The 23,038-nt window shown below is 43.9% G+C and overlaps 1 protein-coding gene across 1 annotated transcript; it reads left to right on the forward strand.

Moving 5' to 3' along the window:
- The first annotated feature begins 1,607 nt into the window (after nt 1-1,607).
- Nucleotides 1,608-21,852, forward strand: LOC138488661 (leucine-rich repeat-containing protein 3-like). The gene is made up of 2 exons (XM_069615841.1): nt 1,608-2,781; nt 20,444-21,852. Exon 2 carries the CDS (start codon nt 20,600-20,602, stop codon nt 21,380-21,382), a length of 783 nt encoding a protein of 260 aa, XP_069471942.1. The 5' UTR covers nt 1,608-2,781; nt 20,444-20,599; the 3' UTR covers nt 21,383-21,852.
- The last annotated feature ends 1,186 nt before the right edge of the window (nt 21,853-23,038 follow it).

The raw sequence follows: 23,038 nt of genomic DNA on the forward strand, positions 1-23,038 counted from the left end.
AGACAGGTCTCAAAAATATCAGACAGGTCTCTATTTTTTTGTAGTTTTGTGTGAATTTATGGAATGGCGCCAAAGTTATGAGCCACCAAAAAAACTGTTCTTCCGATGCGAAAGCCAACTTAAATATAAGTACAGGGTCGCTATCGCTGACCCTGTAGAAAGGAATGCTTGTGTGAAAACCAGTAGTGAGATTCATGTAGGCAGGGAGAATTTTATTTGATTGACTGTTTACGAATACGTAACATTATAATTTCCTTGGTAAAGTAGGAGGCCTCCTTTTGAATTTGAGTACATTTCTATTTTTAAAAATTGAGTTTTGAGAAACACACTCAGTTTTTCTTGCCCATAATTGTGTGCTGGGACTGTGTCTCAGGGGGCATAAAATCACTCATGTTGCCCTAGAAGAAACTAAAAATAAATAAATGCAAAGGAAGGAAGGAAGGAAGGAAGGAAGGAAGGAAGGAAGGAAGGAAGGAAGGAAGGAAGGAAGGAAGGAAGGAAGGAAGGAAGGAAGGAAGGAAGGAAGGAAGGAAGGAAGGAAGGAAGGAAGGAAGGAAGGAAGGAAGGAAGGAAGGAAGGAAGGAAGGAAGGAAGGAAGGAAGGAAGGAAGGACGGACATTTGGGAACGGAGGGAGGGAGAGAGAAAAAGAGACAGAGAGGGGGTGGGGTTCAAAGAAAAGAATGCTTAAAACTAAGGAAGGAATGGAGGATGAAAACGGTTGAGGGAATGATGGAGAGAGGGAGGTCGTGAAAAGGAAGGAATGGCAGGAAAGGGAAGGAACGAAAGGGAGATAAACGGAAGAAAAAAGTAAGGCAAAAGAGACCGGAGAAAACAAGTTAAATTAGGGAAACAATTGAATTGACACACTACTAGGGACCGAGAATAAAGTGAGAGAGGAACATGATGATAAATAATGGATATCAGAGAATGGGGAAAGGGCCAGGGGAACAAGCCGCAAATACGGTGGCTAACTCTACAGGGTTTTAGGGATACACACGACACTGAGGGGCGCAACACAAGGAGAAGGACTCAAGTTATTCCTATCCATACAACATAGGAAGGAGCGGGGTAATAAAATATGAAGTCAAGTGTTCCTGATCATTCTCTTAAGTGTAGACTGGCGGCCCAATCACAGGCCCCACGGTATCTGCTCTATGGCCACGCGAGGTCAAGTGGCTCCAAAAAGGGTGCCTGAGACAGGCCAGGAAACAGACTCTGCACAAGCAAGGAGATGGTTCTGTGTAGGGAACAGTAACATAAGAAAAGGCGTACATGGACATACATGCTGTGAGACTGCAGACACAAAACATGCAGTCCTTGTGGCACAGGACTGGGAGTATGGCATGTGTCAGGGGTGGCAATGCCACCACCTGGACACCGCCACCGTGAAGCATGTGGCCCCACTCTGCCCACACCTCACAATGCACGCCAAAGTTCCCCCCGATAGTCACGGCACAGTGTTCCTTTACACATTAGATGAGGGAGGGCCTTTGCCGTGCACGCTTTGCGGCTGCCTTTGAGGCAGCAGCCGGATGGCCGCCGTACTGGACAGTGTCGAGTGTGGTTTTAAAAATTAGATAATGGAGGTCCCAAGCCGTGCACACTCCCCGGCTCTGTTGCAGACAATAGCAGGGTGGCTGCCGTGCTGCCAGGGCAGTGCCGTCTCCGCTGTGCCAGCGCCGGGCTGAGCTGGGCATTCTTCTGGCGAGAGGCGCGCTCTCGGGTTTCAACAACACGCGCGCCTGCTGCCTAATTCACTTTGTGTGTGAGAAGGACAGATGCTGAGCCCGGGCGCAGCAGGTGACGACCAGCACTGAAATAGCAACAAGCCGCCCGCGGCGCAGCGCAAGTGCAACCGGGGCACAGAACGAGCGCGGAAAAAGCAAAGCAGGAGGCGAAGAGACCGGTTCGCACACGGCACCGTGTCTAGGGTCCTCCTGTGCAGTCAGTCCTGCTCCCGAGGAGTGGGAGGATCCCGGAAGCGTGGCGTGCGCCTGTGCGCTGGTGCATCTGGACCGTCGGGGGCTCCACATCGTGCTCTTTTTCGAATGGAAGCTGAAGATTCCAGAATGTTCTACTTCTAGCCGAAGTTTTGGAACTCCAGAAGAGCCGGAGAGTCCAGGGCACACCATGCAGTCCAAGCTCTGAAGCACTTAGCAAGCTTAGGGTTCCAGAGTGTGCCACTGTGTCTTTGCGTTCTAGATCACCCGGAGAGTGGAGAGTTCCAGTGTGCCTGTTTTGGACAGGATTTCAACACGTGCTAAAACCTGCGGAGAGCTGAAGGTTCCCATGAGCAGTAGTTCCCTTGACTCTGAGACAGATCGCAGAGCCGTGAGGTGCACCACTACACACGAGTTATCAATAACCTGGAATGTGTTCGTCGTATGTCCAGGCTGGCTAGAGTGTTTCCAGCTATGGCGCATGTACAGAGCAAAGGGTTCCAACGTGCGCAACTGTCAGTCCAGACTCGTGGGCGTGAGGAGAGTTGAGTGTTCCAGCCAGGGCGCGCTACACGGTACCGGAACTGAGGAGGTCCCCCCACCGCACACTCTATCCGCAGGGTACACGCCAGTCCACCTGAACTGGATGGATGGACAGTTTGTTGATTTAGAGTGGACCACACTGTGCCATGGCCCCTAGAAAGCCGGGCAGCGTGCTGTCATTGCTGGAGGTCCAATGATGCGACAGAGGGCTGGCCCAGCATGCAACGAGGTTTGGCACCTGATGGCAAGCATGGGGACCCGGGCCGTGCCATGGAAGGTGTGCCAAGGTTGCCCAAGGTAAAATATATATTGCTACCCATTTTCGTTTAACTTCAAAGTTAATGAGCTGTGTGATGTGAGGGTGTCCAACGACACCCATAGAGACATGTTGGCACCTTGAAACTTGTGCTAAAAGGCTGCCAGTGCATTATTCACTTATTTGAGGTTTCCTAATGCACCCCAGAGCACTCAGCAGTAGTTTCCAATGGCGATGCAGCGCGTGCATGAGTACATATAGAGCGTTATCATTATTTTATAACGTGTATCGATTGATCTATGCGGAATGTAATTTGATGAATAATCGAGTGAATTTGAAAAACATATTTGGGATACATTTTGACTAAATGAAGCAGTTGAAAAGCTCTGCCTTTAGGAGCCCCCAGAGAGACGTTATGTTTGATCTTTGTCGTAGGAAATGTGTGACATATATTTTTGTGTATATGTATTTTGAGGATGTTTGCCCAGAGTTAGCATTGACTTGGAAACCCATAGTTAGCCGGTACTTGGCGAGGCACATAGCATAAATCGCGGAATACACACATACAAAGTGTGTCCTTGTTTTGCTTTGCTGTAATGCCATCTGAGGTTTCTGTTGATATTTGTAGGCGAGAAAGCACATCCAAACACTGTTGTGTGGTGCTTAGAGCAACGGGTGGGTCTTAAGAGATTCACACACGTTTCAAGAACACGCGGCTTAGACAGTGTTCATGTATTTGTGTAAATCATCCTCTTTTAAAACATCTTCTCTGCAAGATCGTTCATTCTACTCGTGGGTCCCTGGTAAGTCATACCATCGGGCGTTAAGGACTTAGAAACACATGCATCGATACCGTCTAACTGAGATTCCTTTAACCGATAACCGATTCACTTTCATGGTTCATCTATAACCAACTCACTTTCACGGTTTATGCATAGCTGATTCACTTTCATGGTTCATCCATAATGGACTCACTTTCACGGTTTATGCATAGCTGATTCACTTTGATGGTTCATCCATAAAGGACTCACTTTCACGGTTTATGCATAGCTGATTCATTTTCATTGTTTATCCATAACCGACTCAGTTTCATGGTTTATGCATAGCTGATTCACTTTCATGGTTTATCCATAACCGACTCACTTTCATGGTTTATGCATAGCTGATTCACTTTCATGGTTCATCCATAATGTACTCACTTTCACGGTTTATGCATAGCTGATTCACTTTGATGGTTCATCCATAAAGGACTCACTTTCACAGTTTATGCATAGCTGCTTCACTTTCATAGTTTATCCATAACCGACTCACTTTCATGGTTTATCCATAACCGACTCACTTTCATGGTTTATGCATAGCTGATTCACTTTCATGGTTCATCCATAATGGACTCACTTTCACAGTTTATGCATAGCTGATTCACTTTGCTGGTTCATCCATAAAGGACTCACTTTCACGGTTTATGCATAGCTGCTTGACTTTCATAGTTTATCCATAACCGACTCGCTTTCATGGTTTATACATAGCTGATTCATTTTCATGGTTTATGCATAGCTGATTCGCTTTATAGGTTTGCATATTATTCACGATTCCACAATGGAATCATTAGATCATAAATCGCTGTGCATATTCTTTAACCTGAACGCCTCCTTCTGGTGCATGCCACATTAGGTAATGGCAGCCCCCTTCGTGAGGTCTGTTGTGATCTCATGGGACAGAACACCTTTATTATCTGAATGCTGTATCTTTAACATTTCAATAATGCACATAAAATACCTTAGCCTCTAAGCTCTGCAAAATTCGTCCCTCCAGATGTTCTGGACACATTATTGACTACGCAGGCTGGAGCTGATGGAGTTGCAGTGCAAAAAATCTGTATCGCCAAAGGTTGCCGACCACTGCAGTATGTCGCTATTCTCCATTGTATTCTTCTAACTCTGATTCAATACCTTGTTTTTTTTAAATATATTAATTCAAGTTTTCTACTAGTGAACAGGCATTCCTAACCATTGCACTCTTCCCAATCATATAAATAATTAGTACCGTCCAAGCTAGAGTGGCGGCCTTCCAGGCAATCAAGAGGCTCGCTCAGAACTGATTCTTTACCACACAGTACAGCCCCTGCTCCGAGCCTCCTCGGAGCGGGAGCCTGCCATCTTCCCTTGCTGGGATTTGGTAAGTGCGCCCCCTGCACCGCCTTCTTCCCCCACCCCCAACCCAATTTGCACACCCTAACCACCTCCAGCCACACCCCACTTATCTTGTAACTTCTCCGTCTCTCGCCGGTGCCAGGAACACTCAATATGAGAAGAAAACACGGAGTACCCCAGTACAACGTGCTGGAGTACTAATAGCAATATACTCCTTGCAAGGGGGGCATTACCAGTCAGATAATGCCCCAGGGTTAACGTAAAATCCCTCGCTTTGCTCAGGCTTCTAACTTATGCCCTCCCTGCTCGGGTTACATTGCTTAACTATCTTGTTCTGACAAAAAAGTGTGATTCTGTGGCCAGTTACCTCAGGCTTCGGCAGGAAGAGGAATAGCACCGTGTATATCTGTTTCCACATGGCATACATGATTGACATGAGAATGTATGTTTATTTATGTGAGGCTCACTCTCACTTCGGCAATGCATAAGCTTGGTTGGCAAGCTTCAACATGTTTTACTTGGGCCAATCTCATCATGGCGTAAACCCGAACGTTAGACCATGGAAATAGACAAAGGTCATGGTTGGCAATATCAGAGTCTGGATTTCTCTTTCCAAACACCTGTTGATACGCGCGCTTCATGCAGCAATGTTTGGATATGCTTTTTTTTTATTTCAATGTGCTTTAAATCTCAGCATCTCTGAACCAACCAAATGCCATAACCATCCATCAAGTGTCAACAGTATCAAGTGCCTTAGCTGCTGCAATCCACCGCTACACGGATACCATATGCATAGAGACTTGCCCTTTGGTCTGAACGTTTCTCTTGACAACTGAACACCTCTAAGACATTATATGTAATGTAATGTAAGTACATCCTGTATAGTGGCCTTTCGCCATATTGGCGGTCTTGCTGCGTGTGGTCCTGTAAGCAGAGAGAAGTGGGTGTTATTAGTGGGGTATAGGGAAGGGCAGATGCGACCCCTGGATTGTCGATGACTGCAAGGTGGATGTATCCGAATCCTGGATGCAGCTCTGGTTCTTCGGGTGTGGTGGCGACTCCTGGGTATGTGTTTACCTGTAGGGGAGAGCCCAAGATCTAAAGCATGACAGTGCTGCAATCAGGGTTAGCAGCGGATCAAGAGGGAGAGGGGGTCGTTTGTGCGCATGCGTGTGATAGATCTAAAGAAGTGAGCTGTAGCTCCCTTAGTGTTGATGTGGCGACTGATAGAAGTAATGTGGCCTTGGGCGGGGGTGGAGGGGCGTTTGTGTGTTAAGTGTTTGTTGGTAGGAGATTTTTGTGGTGAGTTAGTTTGGGAGGGGAAGGGAGTAGACACATGAGGGAGGCATGTATTGGGGAGCGCTCACAGCAGTTTGCTTCCCCTTTCTTCGCGTGGAGGCTGCCCTGAATTAGCCTGCTCCCCAGTAGTCCTTTACTGATGAGTTTCCTGAAGCTCCAGAGAGCAGAACAGGCACCACTTAAGACGACACAGAGAAGGCACGCAGGGACACATGCAGCGATTCAATTATTTTACAATGTGCATCTATTGTGCTACATTGACTATTACGCAATGAATAATTGCGGGAATTTTAAACTTTTAAAACATGTTTTGGATACATTTTGACAAAGTAAACCGTTATGTCTTTGTGAGGGCGTGCCAACATGAAGCAATGGAATGGCTTTGCTTTGTGGAGCTCCCAAAACATGTAAGGCTTGACCTTTTGTCTGAGGAAATAATTCATCTCATATATTTTTCTGTATATTATGAGGGTTTTTCTTTACAGTTAGCAATGACTTGGAAGCAATAGGCGAGAAAGCAAATTCGAACACTGTTGTGTGCTACTCAGATCCACTGGTGTTTCTGAAGCTATTCCTGCAAGTTCCAAGAACACATGGTTCAGATAGTGGTTTGGATAGGGCTATTTTATTTGTATAAATCTCCCCCTTTAAAACATCCTCTATGAAAGATCATTCTTTACACTCGTTTCATAGTTAAATCATATCTTCATCAGGCATCAAAGGTGCGAGAAACACACTACGAAGATACCTTCTAACTGAGGTTATTTGAGAACAACTGTATGCATAACCAATTCACTTTCATGGTTTACACATAACTGATTCACTTTCATGGTTTATAAATAACCGATTCACTTTCATGGTTTACACATAACCGATTCACTTTCATGGTCTGTCTTTTATTCGTGACTCCACAGTGTATTGGTTTGTGGTTTATTTGTATGAGGTTTTGGGTTGATTCTGTTAAGGTCTTTTGAAACCAACCCAAATCAGTCTCTTCTCCAACAGTCCTTTGCTGATCACTTGCATGTGGGTTTCTTGTAGGTAGGAGGTGGCCACTTTTAGATCAAAGTTTCCACAATTGAGTGTCTGTTGGTCGAGATTCCGGTGATGGTTTCATGCTGCTGTTTGTTAAATGGAAAGGTTTTCAGCTTTTGTCTGAAGGTCAGGTGGTCATCTTGAGAATGTGTTTGGGAAGGGAGTTGCAGAGTTTGGCTAAGAGATAGGAGAAGGGAGACCATCTTTGAAATGTTCCAGTCGAAGCTTAGCATTGTTACAAGGGCACTGTGGCTGGATCACAGTGCTTTCGATGATTTGTAGCAAGTGAATTCCCTCATGATGGATTCTGGGCCACTGCCATGGAAGCCGCGCTTAACAATGAAAGAATTTCGAAGGGAATCCTCTTATTGATGGGGAGCCAGTGGAGTGTTTGAAGGGCTGGGGTGATGCGTTTGTATCTAATAAGTCTCAGAAGTAGTCTGGATGCCGTATTTTAGACTCCAGCCCGTTGAGTAGGCAGCCAGGAACTTAAGGCTGCTGGCATAATCTATTGTTGAGAATACTAGTGTGACAAATGCCATAGCTCTGTGCGTGAAGGTCAAGTAGGGCAGGAGGCATTGAGTGGTTCAGAGCTGGAAGAAGAATGTGGCTATGATGGCTTTGAGTCGCGGCTCGAGTGTCACTATCCATCACCAGCCAGTTATTCTGGCAGTTGTCAAAGGCAGAATCCACCTTCACATTTCTTTGGTTCAGGGATTGGTGTGGGATTTGCTTGTTTGGTGCCACAAAGTTCAGTTTTGGTTGAGTTGAGTTTCAGTCTGTTTGTAGTCACCCAATTGTCCATGTGTTCAAGGCACAGGTTGGGATTTAGCGTGTTCATTGTAGAGTCGTTTGGGAGCTTCTAGGTGAGGCTTGAGTTGTAAATAACTTTCAATAGCAGGGTCATGCCATTGTTGAATAGGAGTTGCATGAGACTGGAGATTCTTAGGGTACCCTAAATGTCAGCTTGCAGGAATGCAGCCTGGAAAGAGCCATGTATTTTGTTTCAGGCTTCTTGGTCAGGAAATAGGTGATCCGCAATAGGGCAGTATGCTTTTATCCAAGACATTTTAGTAGGGTCTTGAAAATGATAGTGTCAAAAGTACCAGAAATCAGAGCAAGGCAAGTAGGTGAATTGGCACCCATATTAATTTTTTTTATAATTTTTCAAATTTGAGCATAATGTATCTTCTGGACCAATTTAGGACCATGACACGTGGCTAACCTTCATGTGTTTCAAATATGATTACATTTAGCGAAAACAACAATTTTCAGTAACTTTGAGGTTCCGCTATAAAAACCTGTTAGAAGCCACACGTCCATGTTTAGGCTCAGACAAACCCTTAGGTCCACCCCAATACATTCCCTGTGACCCCGATCTTGGCATTAAATATGGCATCACGGGATGTCCAGTGCATACTTGAAGCTAAACCCCGCCAAGACCGAATTTCTACTCCTCACCAACAACACCGAACATCCAGACATACAGACCTGGCTATCAACCATGAACCTTGAGGGCTTCACACCCGAGCTCACCTCCTGCGTCAAGTCCCTCGGGTTCCACATAGACAAACACCTTTCCATCAAGACACACATAGCTAAGAAAACTCAGACATCTTTGTATCAGCTCTCCCTCTTGTGGAAAGTCAAGCCCTTCCTCCTTCTGGACAGCTTTAGATCGACTGTTCAAGCACTGGTCCTATACCATCTGGATGGGGGCAATGCCCTCCTCCAAGGCCTCCTGTTGTCCTCCCATATGCCCCAAGAAGTGTCCTACATGTGGCTGCACGCCTCATCAAGGGTCTATGCAGATATGACCTCATCACCCGGCCCTCATCGACCTTCACTGGCTCCCACTGCACTCACAAATCACCTTCAAATCTTGCTGCATTATCTTTAAGGCATTCACCCAGCTATCTCACGAAGAAACTCAGCATCTCCAGCAGACACCGCACCACCAGAAGCCAGGACATGTGCAGAAATCCACCACTGAAAAAAGGAAAGGACCAGAAAACAAGTCTTCTCTACCTAGGCCCAAAGACTATGGAACCTCCTCCCGTCAGCATCAGACTTGCCCCCGCGCTCATACAATTCAGAAAAGATCTTAAGACGCACCTCTTCAAGGAGTCTCTCCTCAACACCAGGCCATCACGTTACCCTCCACGCCACCTGATTTGCTAGATGCCCTCCTCATCCCCGCCATCCTGTACAGCTGTACCCCTCCTCTGTGTCCCTCTGTACCCACCCCACGCTGTATATCTGTTCTGTTAAGCATCTGTACTGTTGAATACCTCTGTAAAGTACTCCGTTGCTTCTCAGAGTTAGGCCCGCACTCAATAAATACAATAGTAATAATACTACTACTAAATATAATAATAAGGCTGATCAGGGTAACCGCGGCATAGCCACTGGAAGCGACAATTTGACATTGAAAGCTCCCTGGAACCGTAACCATGGCAAACCCACTGCTGAACCATAATATACATACATTAAAAAGACGATGCCTTTGTTAAGCTAATGGAACCAATTAATTCCTATCCTGAGACCACAGAGTGTTTTCATCAGAAAGAAATGAAACAATCTTTGCAACATTATACTGAAATAATTTGTATGTACTCAAGATGTACACCACACACATATCTGTGGCTAAGTGCTTTGCAGGGAGAAGCTATGGGGCACGGTCACGGTTTCATGGTGGTACTCTCTTGCATGGCTGAAATGTGAGAGCTTTCAAAGGCAGTGAGTGGGGTTCTCATCGTCATGCCGTACCACATGAGCCGAACTTTCACCTACATGCCAAGGTTCAGGCAACCTACTATAGCGAGACAGTATGAATGTGTGCACATGGCTTTATATAACGCAAACATAGACGTAAAGCCTCTTACAACAGAAGTGGAGTAATACAATACAATAATATGAGAAAAGTTATGCTGATAAAATAGGGTGTGGTTAGCTGTATATGGAGAGAGGGGATGCAGAGAGTTAAAACCATGGCACAAACGTTAGGGCGTGAAAGGCAGACCCATTCTGCGTCAATTTGGTTCCATGATCAGTGAGTTGGATATCTTATATATCTTGGTGCACTTCACCACATTTATTTATTTATTTATTTATTTATTTATTTATTTATTGTAGACTTGTTAGGCGCTTATACAGGAAGAAAATACTGTTTCAAAGTGCCTAGAGGGCCACAGGGAGGGGTCAGGGGATGAAAGACAATGTAATTACAACAATGTTAAATCATTAAATACAACAATATAAGAAGAGACAATGGGGAGGGGAAGACGAACCTACTATGCCTTGTGAGTGTTCAGAACGTGCAAGTGCAGAGGGGAGTGGGGTATGGGATAGGTGCTGTAGTGCTCACGGAGAGAGCAGCAGGTGAGGTGCTATGAAGAAAGGTAAGTGCAATCTCCAGTGGGGGAGGGTGAGCCGAGGCAAGTGCAGAGGATAGACAGCAGCTGGGATGATAAGATGTGGGAGGCCAGGGCCCCGAGGATGCATAAGGGCCCTGCAAACCAATCCAACTACTGTGCGATTAGCACGGGAGGAAGGGAGGGAAGGACGAGGTAAAGAGGAAGGTCTTGAGGCTTTTCCAGAACTTAAAGAGGCCCTGCTCAAGACAAAGAGGGAGGGGGAGGCTGTTTCAAAGAAGGGAGCCCGCTGAGGAAAGCGATCGACCACCTGCCCTCTGTTTAGCAAACCACTTTACACAAGGAGATGGTGCCAGAGGAACGCAGGAGTCTAGAGGGGGAATATGTAGTCAGAAAGAGTTGCAGATAGAGTTGTCCCCGACCCCTCACAGCCTTGTGGATGATGCAGAAGGATTTTAATTCAATCCGTGCTGCGACCAGGATCCAGTGAAGATGTTGTAGGTCAGGAGAGATGCGGTCCTTGGGCCTGAGGCCAAGGACAAGTCTTGCTGCCCTATTCTGGATTAGCTGGAGGGGTCGCAGAGTGGACAAAGGTAGATTAACGAGGATGTTTTTCGAAAGCAGACCAAAGAAAGCTGCTATATTCCAAAGTGCTGGGCATCCAAGGATGGCATCTCGTTCTTTTGCAGACAGTAATTACTTTGTGGTACTTTACCATGAAGTAATTACTTTGAATTTTCATCAAATTATTTAGGAAATTTTGGGGTAAGCAGAAAAAAGTGTTTGGGGTAGGGGCAGTAATGAAGGGGAAGGGGGCATGGGAGGGAACCCCCCAAATTGAAACAAAAACCGATTTGATGAACACATTCAAAGTTAATAGTACGTGGTAACGTACCACAAAGCAATTACTGTAAGCAAAAGAACATGGAACCCCAAGGATAACAAGAGATGGTAGTAGATGTAAGTGCCCTTTATTGGTGTGACCAAGATCTTCAAGTAGCAAGTACAGGTAAATAAGATGAGGACAGAGATACCGGCATCCACACTCTGGAGAAAGACTGCTCACTCTGACCAACCAACCAACCAACCAACCAACCAACCAACCGTGAGCTCTCAGGACAGAACACTCAGGGAACACTCCAACAGGGAATACAGTAGGGAGGGTTACTTGCAATTACAACAAACGAAATAATAACTAATGAAAAAATAATTAATCAAAAACAACTAATTCCAAAATAACCAATTTGTTTTTTTCGTTGTTTTTGGGGAGGATCCACCCCAAGACCCCCCCTGTTTTTAAATAATACTTTTCCCCCACCTACAAAACCACTATTCCCTCTCAGAACCCCATTTTTAGTTTTTTCCAGAATGAGTTATTTTGGTATAGTTGTTTTTTCATTTGTTATTTTTTTATTAGTTCTTTTGTATTTGATATAATCACTGCATCCCGTAAGCAGGCACCCAAGGTTCCATTCACTCACACACACAGAGGGAAAACAGGATATAACAATAGCTCAGGGCGGGAGTGATAATCACAGCAACGGCTCATGTCACTGCAGTGTTTGGCGAAGCAGCTCCATTGGGCTTCATTATGAGTGTGGTGGTATTGCTAAAAACATATCACTTGTTTTTACAATGCCACCAAATTATGAGTAAGGATCCCAGGAGAAATGTGTAGTATTTACACAGAATGTACTGTATGGGATAAATGCCGGTCATGTACACATTCAGTAAACATCCTATGCAATTCCAACTTCTATTTAGGTGCAATTTTTTTTAAAAAAGGGCATTCAAAATACCACCTCTTTTCACCATTACCACTATACGCGTAATACGGCGACTAGTGTGTTGACGGTTTCCATGTACCTTATACTTAGATGTTTTTCTGCAGCCTTCTCCTTTAGGAAATAGCTTTTCAGTGACGCTACCTGTACATCTGTGATGATGAGCAGGGAGTTGGGGATCGCCCTCCTACTAGAGGGGCTGCCCTCCATTTTTGGTGCTGTGTCTGAAGGCAAATTTGTTTGCCACATTTGCCCTTCACGAGGCATTTATATTACACTTGGCCATTACCGTCTGGAACTTTACCTGAGTAAATCAAAAGGTTGGTGATTGTGATGTAAAAAGCAATGGGGTGATCTTAAAACAGTCTTTCACGAGAATGACAGTTTATCCATAATTAGCAGGTTGTAATTTACCGGTATGAAGTCATTCCTATGCATTAAAGCTCTTCAGCCAACAGAAAGCCTTGAATATATATATATATTTCTAACATGTGGCAGAAGGCATAGTTAATGGGTCACATGTTACACCACTCTGTTTTATGATGCCATTTCAGGGTTCTGGTATCAATTACCAACACATTCGTAGTTGAGCCTTAGCATGTTCACAGAACCCCTTGGCGGCATTATAGGATCAGAAGAAATGCTTGTCCTTCGGGTATCTGGTATAAACTGTGTGACAGGTCTTTTAATGTTACATTTTGTGATAATATAAAAAACTCAGTTCAGAAAATAGTACCACATTCCTCGAATTACAGCCTGTGATTCCTACGTATGATAATCTTCCTACAAATGATGTGGTTTGAAAGAAGTATGGAGTGTTTAAGAAAAGAGACACCTGGAAGGCCACTCATAGTGGTCAGCACTAGCAGGGTGGAAGGCTGCCATCAGGCTCCGCCCACTTTGGGATATCTTTGTCAACACATGTCACCAATGAAAGAGCCATCAAGCAGGTGCAGCTTCCTTTTAAGATGTATTTATACATTCTGATTTAGTTGGTTTAATCAACCGATAAGGCAATTAAATATGTCCTAATTGTCTATAAAGGCTGCCACAAATTTCATTGAGTGCTGTTCTCAGGTGCCGCCGGCTGTCCACACTCTATTCTGGGGCCTATTTTTAGTTTCGCTATAAAGTGGCACTAAAGCGCCACCTGTGAGCCAAAACATTTGCAATAGAGTACTGCGAGGGAGAAAAGGCATATGGGGAGGGACACAAAGCTTGTAGGTGTTGTTTCGTTATTTACCCACAAATTGACTGCCCACGGCCAGGCTAATCCCTGTGGCCATTTCCACTCACTTCTGGACCCCTCCATATGAAGACAATTCCAGTTGTTTCCCTTGCATGTTGGAACTGATCGTCGACTCATGTGGTCTGCCGGAATCACTTGATGTTTTGATTTAGCTAGTTGAACATCTGTTTGGCCAAGCAATCTGACCCATAGTGCAGTTACTGGAAGACTATCCTCTCCGTCCTCTTCTGCAGTGAAACAGTACTATTATTATCATTATTATTAATATTATATTATTATTATTATTTTCATTATTGTAATATATTTTATTTTTTTAATTTTTTTTTTTATTTCTTGAAAGCTACAGTTTTAACATATAGAAAAAACTTTTGTTTCAAATGGTCACTTCGAAAATTGAGAAAAAACAAAACAACATCCCAAAGGTTCATCACAATTAGTTCAAGGTTCAAAGGTTCAGAAATTTCCTTGAGGTGATTGATTTTTGAATTTAGCTAGAACTGAAACTAGCACGATTCTTCATTCCTGAGTAGACTAAGGACGACAGAAGAAAGATGCAAGAATAAAAAGCAGAATTCAAATGGAACATAAACAGCTTTGTCTCAAACTGCCAATAGATCGGTTTCTGATCCATTAGAAGTCTAAGCACAAATGCTCTCAACAGATTCAAGTCAGAAAGTGACGAAGTCACACCACAGGCCCTCGTGGAGCATGCCTAACTTGCAAGCACAGTTAGCATGGAGACTGAAGCAATATATTTAAGTAATTTACAATGGCACAAACGTGTTTAACGTTATTGCCACTGGAAATTAGTCGCCACCAAGCTTCCATATCTCCATCTAAAGGCGCAAATTGGCTCAGGTGCTTTGAGCGTAAATCGCAGGTGGCTAGACAATCAAGAATTAGATGTTTTAAGGTTTCAGTGGACCCTCGACAAAAACGGCATAAATTGTCCTTCAGCGAGGCATCCTTTCTTTGCCATAGAATTTCCTTTGTTCTCAAAATATTTAAACGAAATCTTAGGAATTGCTCGCGATAATTTCTCGAGTAGCAACGCAAAAGATAGGAAGATTGTACGTTTAATTTTTTGTGGTCAGGACTCAGCCATTTTGAAGAGGCCAATCTCTCGTGTGCTTCCAGGTTGATGGTCCATGCCCAGATATCAAATTTTCGTTTCGCATGTTGTGGTCGTTTGAACAGATCGTAATTGCCAATTTCCGCAGCATCGGCCCAATGTTGGACTCTTGAACGCCAATGGTCTAATAGGCAGGCCCTGGTGGAGTTGTCCTCACCTGAGAAGATACAGTAGGCCGCTGGTTTGCTGTTTTCTTTCATCTTTCGCATCAGTGCAATTGATTTCCAGATCATATGGCTGTAAAGAGAGTTTAAGGACAGTTCATGTCTTAAAGTGATAACAGAGACACACTTCGGAAGGTTTAATGCACGTTTCCAGAAGCAACCTTCAAGCTGGTTCCAGGTGTTTTCATTTATGTGCCAGCTAGCTTCTGCACCAAAGGTCAGAATCGGTACCACCTTTTGTAGGTAGAACATTATGATCGGAGTTAGCGAAAATTTGCCGAATTTTTTGTTTATTTTGGCCGCTTGAAGAGCCAGTCCTAGACATTTTACTTTCAGGGCGTCCACCCATGGCTTTTCGCAGAGCGAATTATTGAACTGCACTCCAAAGACTATCCTCTCCGTCCTCTTCTGCAGTGAAACAGTACTATTATTATCATTATTATTAATATTATATTATTATTATTATTTTCATTATTGTAATATATTTTATAGGTCAAACCTAGCTCAGTAGCAATGGAGTGCTTTGCAGGTCATAGAGCAAAACAATGGTAGTGGGAATTTTAAAAGTCATCAAAAACAATTAGCAATAATTATTATTCATTCATTCATTCGTTCGTTCGTTCATTCATTTTCATCCTTTGTAAAGCACCTTTGATCAGAGTACAATACACGGATGGGGGTGTGAACAGGCTAGCCAGAATCTAGGTTGTTGGAAAATCCAGGTCTCCGTTTCTTTCCTGAACTGAAGCAGCCTGGATTGCCACAGGGATTAAGTTCCAGAAAACCCGAGTGTAGCATGAAAAGGACAGGTTCCTCGTTCTCTCCTTGCAAGCAAATCTAGTCTCAAGTCTGGTGAAGGTCTTACTGTCAGAGGACCGTGTGAAGCCTGATGTTTTTAGCTTGGCTGTCAGGTAGGTCACCATACTGGCAACTGCTGACCTATAGGTGAGGCATGCAGTTTTTAACCAGATCCTATCCAGGATGGGAAACCATAGTCATTCATGTAAGGTGGGAGTGATGTGGTCAGATTTCCTAGAGTCAGTAATGAGTCAAGCCGCAGCATTTGAGCCACTTTGAGTGGGGCCAGGTAAGCACCCGGAGGCATGCGCGGAGGGCGTGATCCTCATCGAAATGTAAGATCACTGGCGCCTGCACAACCGTTCAGAAGTCCTGAAGTGGCGGAAAGGGCTCGATTGTGTGGAGTATAGAAATCTGATACCAAACCATTTGAACCTTTTTCATGAGGTGTTGTTGGAAGGATAGATTGCAATCCACAATGAAACCTAGGGATTTATCTGAGTGGGTGAAATGAGACTTGAACCCATCAAGGTGAATTTCATCCAGCTTACTGGGGCTTTTGCATGGAGCGGTGATCCAGGAGCACACATTCAGTCTAGGTGGGATTAAGTTTACCATTGGCACTTGTAATTAATTAATAATTATAATTGTTCTATTATAACACACTCAATACCAGAGATTAGTTTCTAAGCACGGGATTTAAACTTATGTTGCAATGCGTTGTCTTGCTTCCAAGACAAACGCATTTCCCCTTTGGTATTCCGTGTTTGAATGGTATCAAGGCACGAGTAAAGGTGAGCGATACCGTGTGGTTGACCTTTAGGTACAAATCTGTATAATTTGCATATAAGTGTATTGCAATGTTGGTGTCATGTAGGATGCAGTCCAGTGCTTTCATATCTGTTTTAAAGAGAATGGGACCCTGAGGGACTCCAGACATAATGGAGTGGTGTTTGGACCTGAAGGAGCCCATCTGGACAGCCTGGGGTAGCATGTGAACCATTTCAAGGCAGTGCTAGAGAGGCCCATTGTGTGTGCAAGGGGTTGAAGTGTGCGATGGCCAACCATGTCAAATGCAGCCAAGAGATCCAAGAGGACTAGCAGGCACAAGTCCCCGTAATCAATAATCTGAAGGGGCGCCATTGATCACCTATATGTTGGATGTTTCAGTTCTGCATTTGAGGCGGAACTCGGGTTGGTAATTCTGAAGCAGATTGAGTTGCTCAATTTTTGTAAATAGATGGTTAGCAACTACCATCTCGATGACTTTGCCGTTAAGTGGGAGGCCCATGATCGGCTGGTAGTTTGCTAGGTCTTCCAGGTTGAGGGTGGGGTGTTTCAGGAGTGGAAGTATACGCCCTGTCATTAGGATGTCTGGGACTACACCCTCCTAGAGGTAGATGATGACTATCTAAAAAGTGCACTAAGTACAGGACTGGTATGTGGCCACGAGGATGTCCTAAAGGAACAAGCTCTAGACAGTGTGATCCAGTGAACGGTTCCATGCTACTAATGCATTTAATCCAATTTATGTGTATGAGCCACCACTGTGGTGCAAGTCAGTGAGGAGGATTATGAAAACAAGAAGAACATTAGATTTTTGGAAGTCGCTGCTAGATTGATATGTTGTAGTTCCCCGCTTCAATGCCATTAGGCTGACATGGCAGTTTTTAGGTACCGTGAGTCGGGTGATGTGTAACAGAAAGTCATACATACAATATAGACACATTATATTGATGGAAATGACAAGATGTACTTCCACATGTGCACTTTCTGAAATAATGTGCATTCAATATTTCCCAAAAAGGAAACTAAGCATGTACCTGACTCACAATAGAATCGGTTGTTGCTCATTAGCAGTCTGATAACAGTCTGGTTGGATTTATCATTCCAAAAATAAACTAAAAAGAAAAAAAATGCAACTTTACTAGTAGTTAATAATATTATTAAGGTATTTATTGAGCGCGGACCTAGCTTCGAGAAGCAACAGTGCCCTTTACTGAGGTATAAAAAAATTACAGATGCACAACATAGTACTTTACAGAGGTATACAAGAGTGCAGATGCCTAACGGAGCATTTTTCAGAGGTAACAAAAGAGCAGATACAGCAGGGCATAGGATATAGAGGGGGACAGAGGAGGGGTACATCTGTACTGGGAGGCAGGGAGTAGAGGGGCGGACGTCATCTAGCAAGTCAAGGAGGCGTGAGGGGCAATGTGATGTCTTAGGCGTTGAGGAGGAGAGACTCATTGAAGAGGTGGGTCTTGAGTTCTTTTCTGAATTGTAGGAGCGTGGGGGCGAGTCTGATGCTGAATAGTAGTATTTTTCAGTCTTATTTTGGTCTAGGTTGGCTGGTTGGCTGGACAATGAAAGCACTATTTATTATATTTATTATTAATAATAGTATTATTATTTGCGACTGAGAAGTATTTTGTGATATTCACAGGTATCAGCTCGTGGTTGTAGACCCTCCCGAGTGGGCACCTTCCCAGAGAACAGGCTATTTGACCGTGTTCGTTCTCGGTGGAGGGGCTCCCAGACCTCTTTCTGTACACAGACAGATTCGTTTATATCGCATTTAGTAGACGGTATGTGTTTATCACATACATTGCAGGAGGAAGGAGTAGAGTTCCACAACTAATGACCCGCCACACAGAAGCAGCATGTTTTTTGCGGCGGAAGTGGCTGTTACATAGGAGAAGTGTAGCTCACACCTTTTGGTTGTAAGGGTTACTTTTGATGTCCAGTAGATTAAGGCCATGCTGTTCATTTAGCAAAATACTGTCAAATGACTGTGCTCCTTCATCAAAGATGTCCAGGCTGCAATTGTGTGTTCACAAAGTTTTAATATTGAAGCCATTGATGTTAGTCTGAGTTTTATTGATGGATGTTTTATACAGTTTTTCTATTTTTCTGTTTTAAGACAAAATATATCAAATGGAAAACATGTATAGTAATTACTGACATAAATTGTTATGACAGACTGAGGCACATAGCCTCTGAATTAGACCGAATCATTTGCGCACCCTTATCCTCCCACTCATAAACTCCTGTGTTTCTCCCTCGCAATTAATATTATTTCTATTTTTAGTAATTTTATTTTATTATCCTTATTTGGTTCTTATCTATACATTTAATTAATCTGTACTATGGTTCTCAGTCATAGTTTTCCGCTTATGTATTCACTTCTGCCTTCAATATGAATACAAGTAACTAAATGATACAACATGGAGTTCATTATCTTATAGCTGCACGATTTCCGTATGGTGTCATGTCAGTTTAATGAGCTGTGGTTATCCAAAATTATCAGAAGGTTCCAAGTGTAACTGTGTGTGGCTATGGTATGGCCCTGGACTAGTGGGAGGGGCAAGATTAACTATTTCAGAGTTTACCCATGTAGAGACTTAGGAGTTTCACCCCTGTAGTGTGTAATCAGCCACACACTGGCCAGCAATCCTTTCATTGTAGTTTAATTGCACTAGTTTGCCACCCTGCAAATTCCTTTATTTTATCCCAGTATAATTCGTTATTTGGTCTCCAATGAAAAAGCATACTTCTGACGTAGGCAATGTATTGGATCTTGGGGCGCAGAGGTTTGCTCACTTCGGTGTTTTATTCTGTGAGCATTTTCCTTGCCAGATGTTTTAGGAGAATTATAAAACTCAGCAGCACACTTCAGATGGGGCAAGATATGCCTGCCCATTCCTTCCCCTCCAGGAAGCCTATATTCCTTATATTAATGCACCCCAGGTGAGCTTCCAGCTCTTTTATAATTACCCTTTTCGAAGTCTGAACGTGCCTTGTTAAAGAGTGGTCTAGTTTTCTACTTACGTTCCCAATAGACATTGTCTATGCGATGTCTGTGCCAATCTTTGAACCGCCTGGGTGGAAATGTTGACAGATCCAGAGACAAGAGCATCTGGTGCTTATCCTACCACTGCATGAACATCTTGTGTGAGTTTGGCAGGGTGTTAGCGGGAGGCAAGGAAACAGAAAGCATGGATGGGGCTGTCTGTCCCTATCTGCCATGTAATGCTCGGGGCAACATCACAAAGCCTCTTCTGGCATACATGTGTGAATTGGACATCAGCAATCGTGTGCTGCGTGCAAGTGAAAACATACATGCATTCATAAGAAAAACTTTTGCCTGAGCATCCTGGGGTACGTGTGGTTAGTATCTGCTTGTTCAGTTCTGAAAATCTGTCCATGAATTGGTCAAGCAAGGGGAGTGATGTGCTCCAAGTGCAGTATGTCCCTTGCCAGTGCCTGCATGAGCATGCTTCCAGCACACATGGATCAAGTATGAGCCCTGCCCAATGAGATTCCTGAGGACAAGTTCTCTAAAGAAGCTTCTGATTCCATCCATGCCCAACTGTGTAGTGCAAGTCTTGGAAGTTACAAAGTCGTCATGGTAACAGGCGGGAAGAGCAAAAACTTACATGTGCGTTCCAATGTAAATTATATTGAATAATCTAGCATGTTTCTATGTGTTCTGCTATAGCAAGTTCAGGGACTCCTTTCAGCATGATCTAAGTTGGATTGCAATCCTATCCACTCTTCACAGGGCGATTGTTCACCCTGTATCGGGTACCAGTTCTATACATAACACCATCTCACAGTAAATACTCCACCTGTATTTGATGACTACCACTGCTATACATTAGTTGGATCTCAAGGTGAACAAATTGTAACTAATGTGATTTTCACATTGTTTTCAGAGCATGCTACGGAGTGTGGCCTTTCAGATGTGTCTTCTACAAGAAGAGCTGCGAGACAACATAAGTACTGCATGATGGGGAGACGTGAGAAGGCAACTCCTGTGAAAGAATGCCATTGGAGACTGCAAGCCATGGACCAGCTGTGAACCAAAAAACATGGGAATGTTTTCAGTTAAAAAGACACATCAGCTTTCCAAATTCCCCTTGAAAGTTTGGATTTTCTTGCTGCTGTTTTATATTAACACAAGTGCCTCTTGTCCAAAAAGTTGCCACTGTTCAGACAATAGTGGGGTGATGGTAGTATACTGTAACTCCAGAAATCTGGACGAAATTCCCAAAGACCTCCCGGAAGACACTGTGTTCTTGAAACTCGATGAGAACAAAATCTACCAGATCCCCAACAATGCCTTTAAGCACCTGAACTACCTGCAGGAGTTGGATCTCTCAAAAAATGCCATTGAGAAAATAGAGACAGCTGCCTTCAAAGGGGTAGCCGAAGGACTGAAGCTCCTTGACCTTTCGAACAACCAAATACAAAGCATTCCAAAAGAGGCATTGGCAAAGTTAAAGGCCAAGATCCGTCTCTCCAACAACCCCTGGCACTGTGAGTGCGCCCTCCAGGAGGTGTTACGGGAACTCAAGCTGGATCCCGACTCTGTGAACGAGATCACCTGTCAAACATCAGTGCAGCAGGAATACACGGGTAAGCCCCTGATCCAGGTCTTGGATGCGGGGATCAATTTCTGCAACATTCGGCACAAGACCACCGATGTGGCCATGTTCATTACGATGTTCGGCTGGTTCACAATGGTGATTACGTACGTGGTGTACTACGTTAGGCACAATGAGAAGGACACGCGAAGGCACTTGAACTATCTGAAGTCACTGCCCACCACACAGATCGACAAAGACTTCGACACTGTGAGCACAGTGCTCTAGCAGTAAATGGAGAATCTAGTGGATTTTGGCAGCATCATAATGTCTACCATGCACCCTTTTGTTTTCTGTTAGCAGTACATACTGCTTCATTTGGTTCTGGGATTTCCATTATTGTGGCTGACCTATGTCAAAATAGAGCAAAGGAACAATGTTAGGATAAGCAAATATAAAGTCTGGAAAAAGGAAGGGCGTAAAGGCTCTTTTTTTAATGCCCATTATCGTTGGGGTATGTGACAATTTAACAATTTGCCATAGTGTGAGTATGTCTATCGATTGCTTTTGATTTATAGGAATGATCTTTGGTTATACCTGACCACTTATAAGAGTTAATAACCTTTCTGTCCTTAAGATAACTTTGCAGACTTCCAAACTGATTAGTGCTCAGTAACACAGTGTGTGTTTTTCACTAGTCGACTGGAATGAATGTTTTATATAAAGACAGAATAAATACACATATGCAAAACATATTCTCTAACCATTTAATCTAAAAGTAAATGTGTAGAACTAAGAGGGAACCACTCCACATTGTCCACACTGTGTTGTATTTTGGCCAAGGCTTTGTTGTAATGTACATATCCATACAATGCTACTAGAAACCAAAGGAAACATATGTGTCTCTCTGGTCATGCGTCTGAGGCATTATACCCTTCTTCTGGATCCCTGGGAAAGATTGAGAGACCAAAACTACTGGGCTTAACATCTGATTGTGTGTTCTGCAGAACCATCGATCTACAACATTTGTGTCTCTAGATGGTTTGGACTACAACTCCCATCAGCCCTAGCCAACCTGCCTAGTTAATGGTGAAGGGTCAAGGGAGTTGTAGGTCAAAACCTCTGACGAGCCAGGGGTTGCAGACCCCTGTGCTTAAAGTTTGTAGACAACCTCTTACCTGGAGCCGTCCTGTGCCTTTGAGATTGGGACCTCAAAAAAACTCATGGGGCTGGCAAAGGTTCAATATTAACCCAACTGAGCTACAGCCCGATTTGGCATAACTTTCAAGAGGGTACGTGATGTTAAAACGCACCCTGTAGCTGATATCCAGCCAAGAAGAAATAGTTCCAGCCCATTGCCACAGAGAAGTGTAAAGGAGCGGCAGGGGCACTCGCAGCAGCTACCACGGTTACCAGCAAGAGGGTACTTGGCCCCGACAAAATCCCTGCCTGCAAGAACGGAAGACTTAACTATAGGGCAAAGTTTACTGTCTTTATTATCAAACAAAATGACAGGGATCGCACTAAAACAGCATGTCGTTTCCAGAGCTTGCGTCCTACAAACGTGTGTCACCCCGTTTTAACCACACATGATGTCACAAGAACAAGTTGCATCGCCCAAAACCTATCAGGGAATCGGATTGGTCAGTTCAGGAAAACTACATATGTAATACATAGGGGTTGGTTTGGTTACTTGATCGCCATATCTGGGACCACCTCTAAATGTAACAAATACAAAGTTGCAAGTTAACAGAGAAATTATTGGCCACTGCAACATATTGGGCCTCATTCATCTAAGTGTTTTATAATGGCTCAATCCCATAGGAAAAGGTTCCTTGAATCAGGCCCATTGTGTCTTAACATGAAAGGTAGCTAAGGATTTAACAGAATGTGTCTTTCCAGCCTTGGTACATTGAACAGCTACCAGGCTGAATGAAACTTTTC

The sequence above is a fragment of the Ambystoma mexicanum genome, chromosome 9 (genome assembly GCF_040938575.1).
Source record: "Ambystoma mexicanum isolate Mex_15411 chromosome 9, UKY_AmexF1_1, whole genome shotgun sequence".
Taxonomy (NCBI): Eukaryota; Metazoa; Chordata; class Amphibia; order Caudata; family Ambystomatidae; genus Ambystoma; species Ambystoma mexicanum.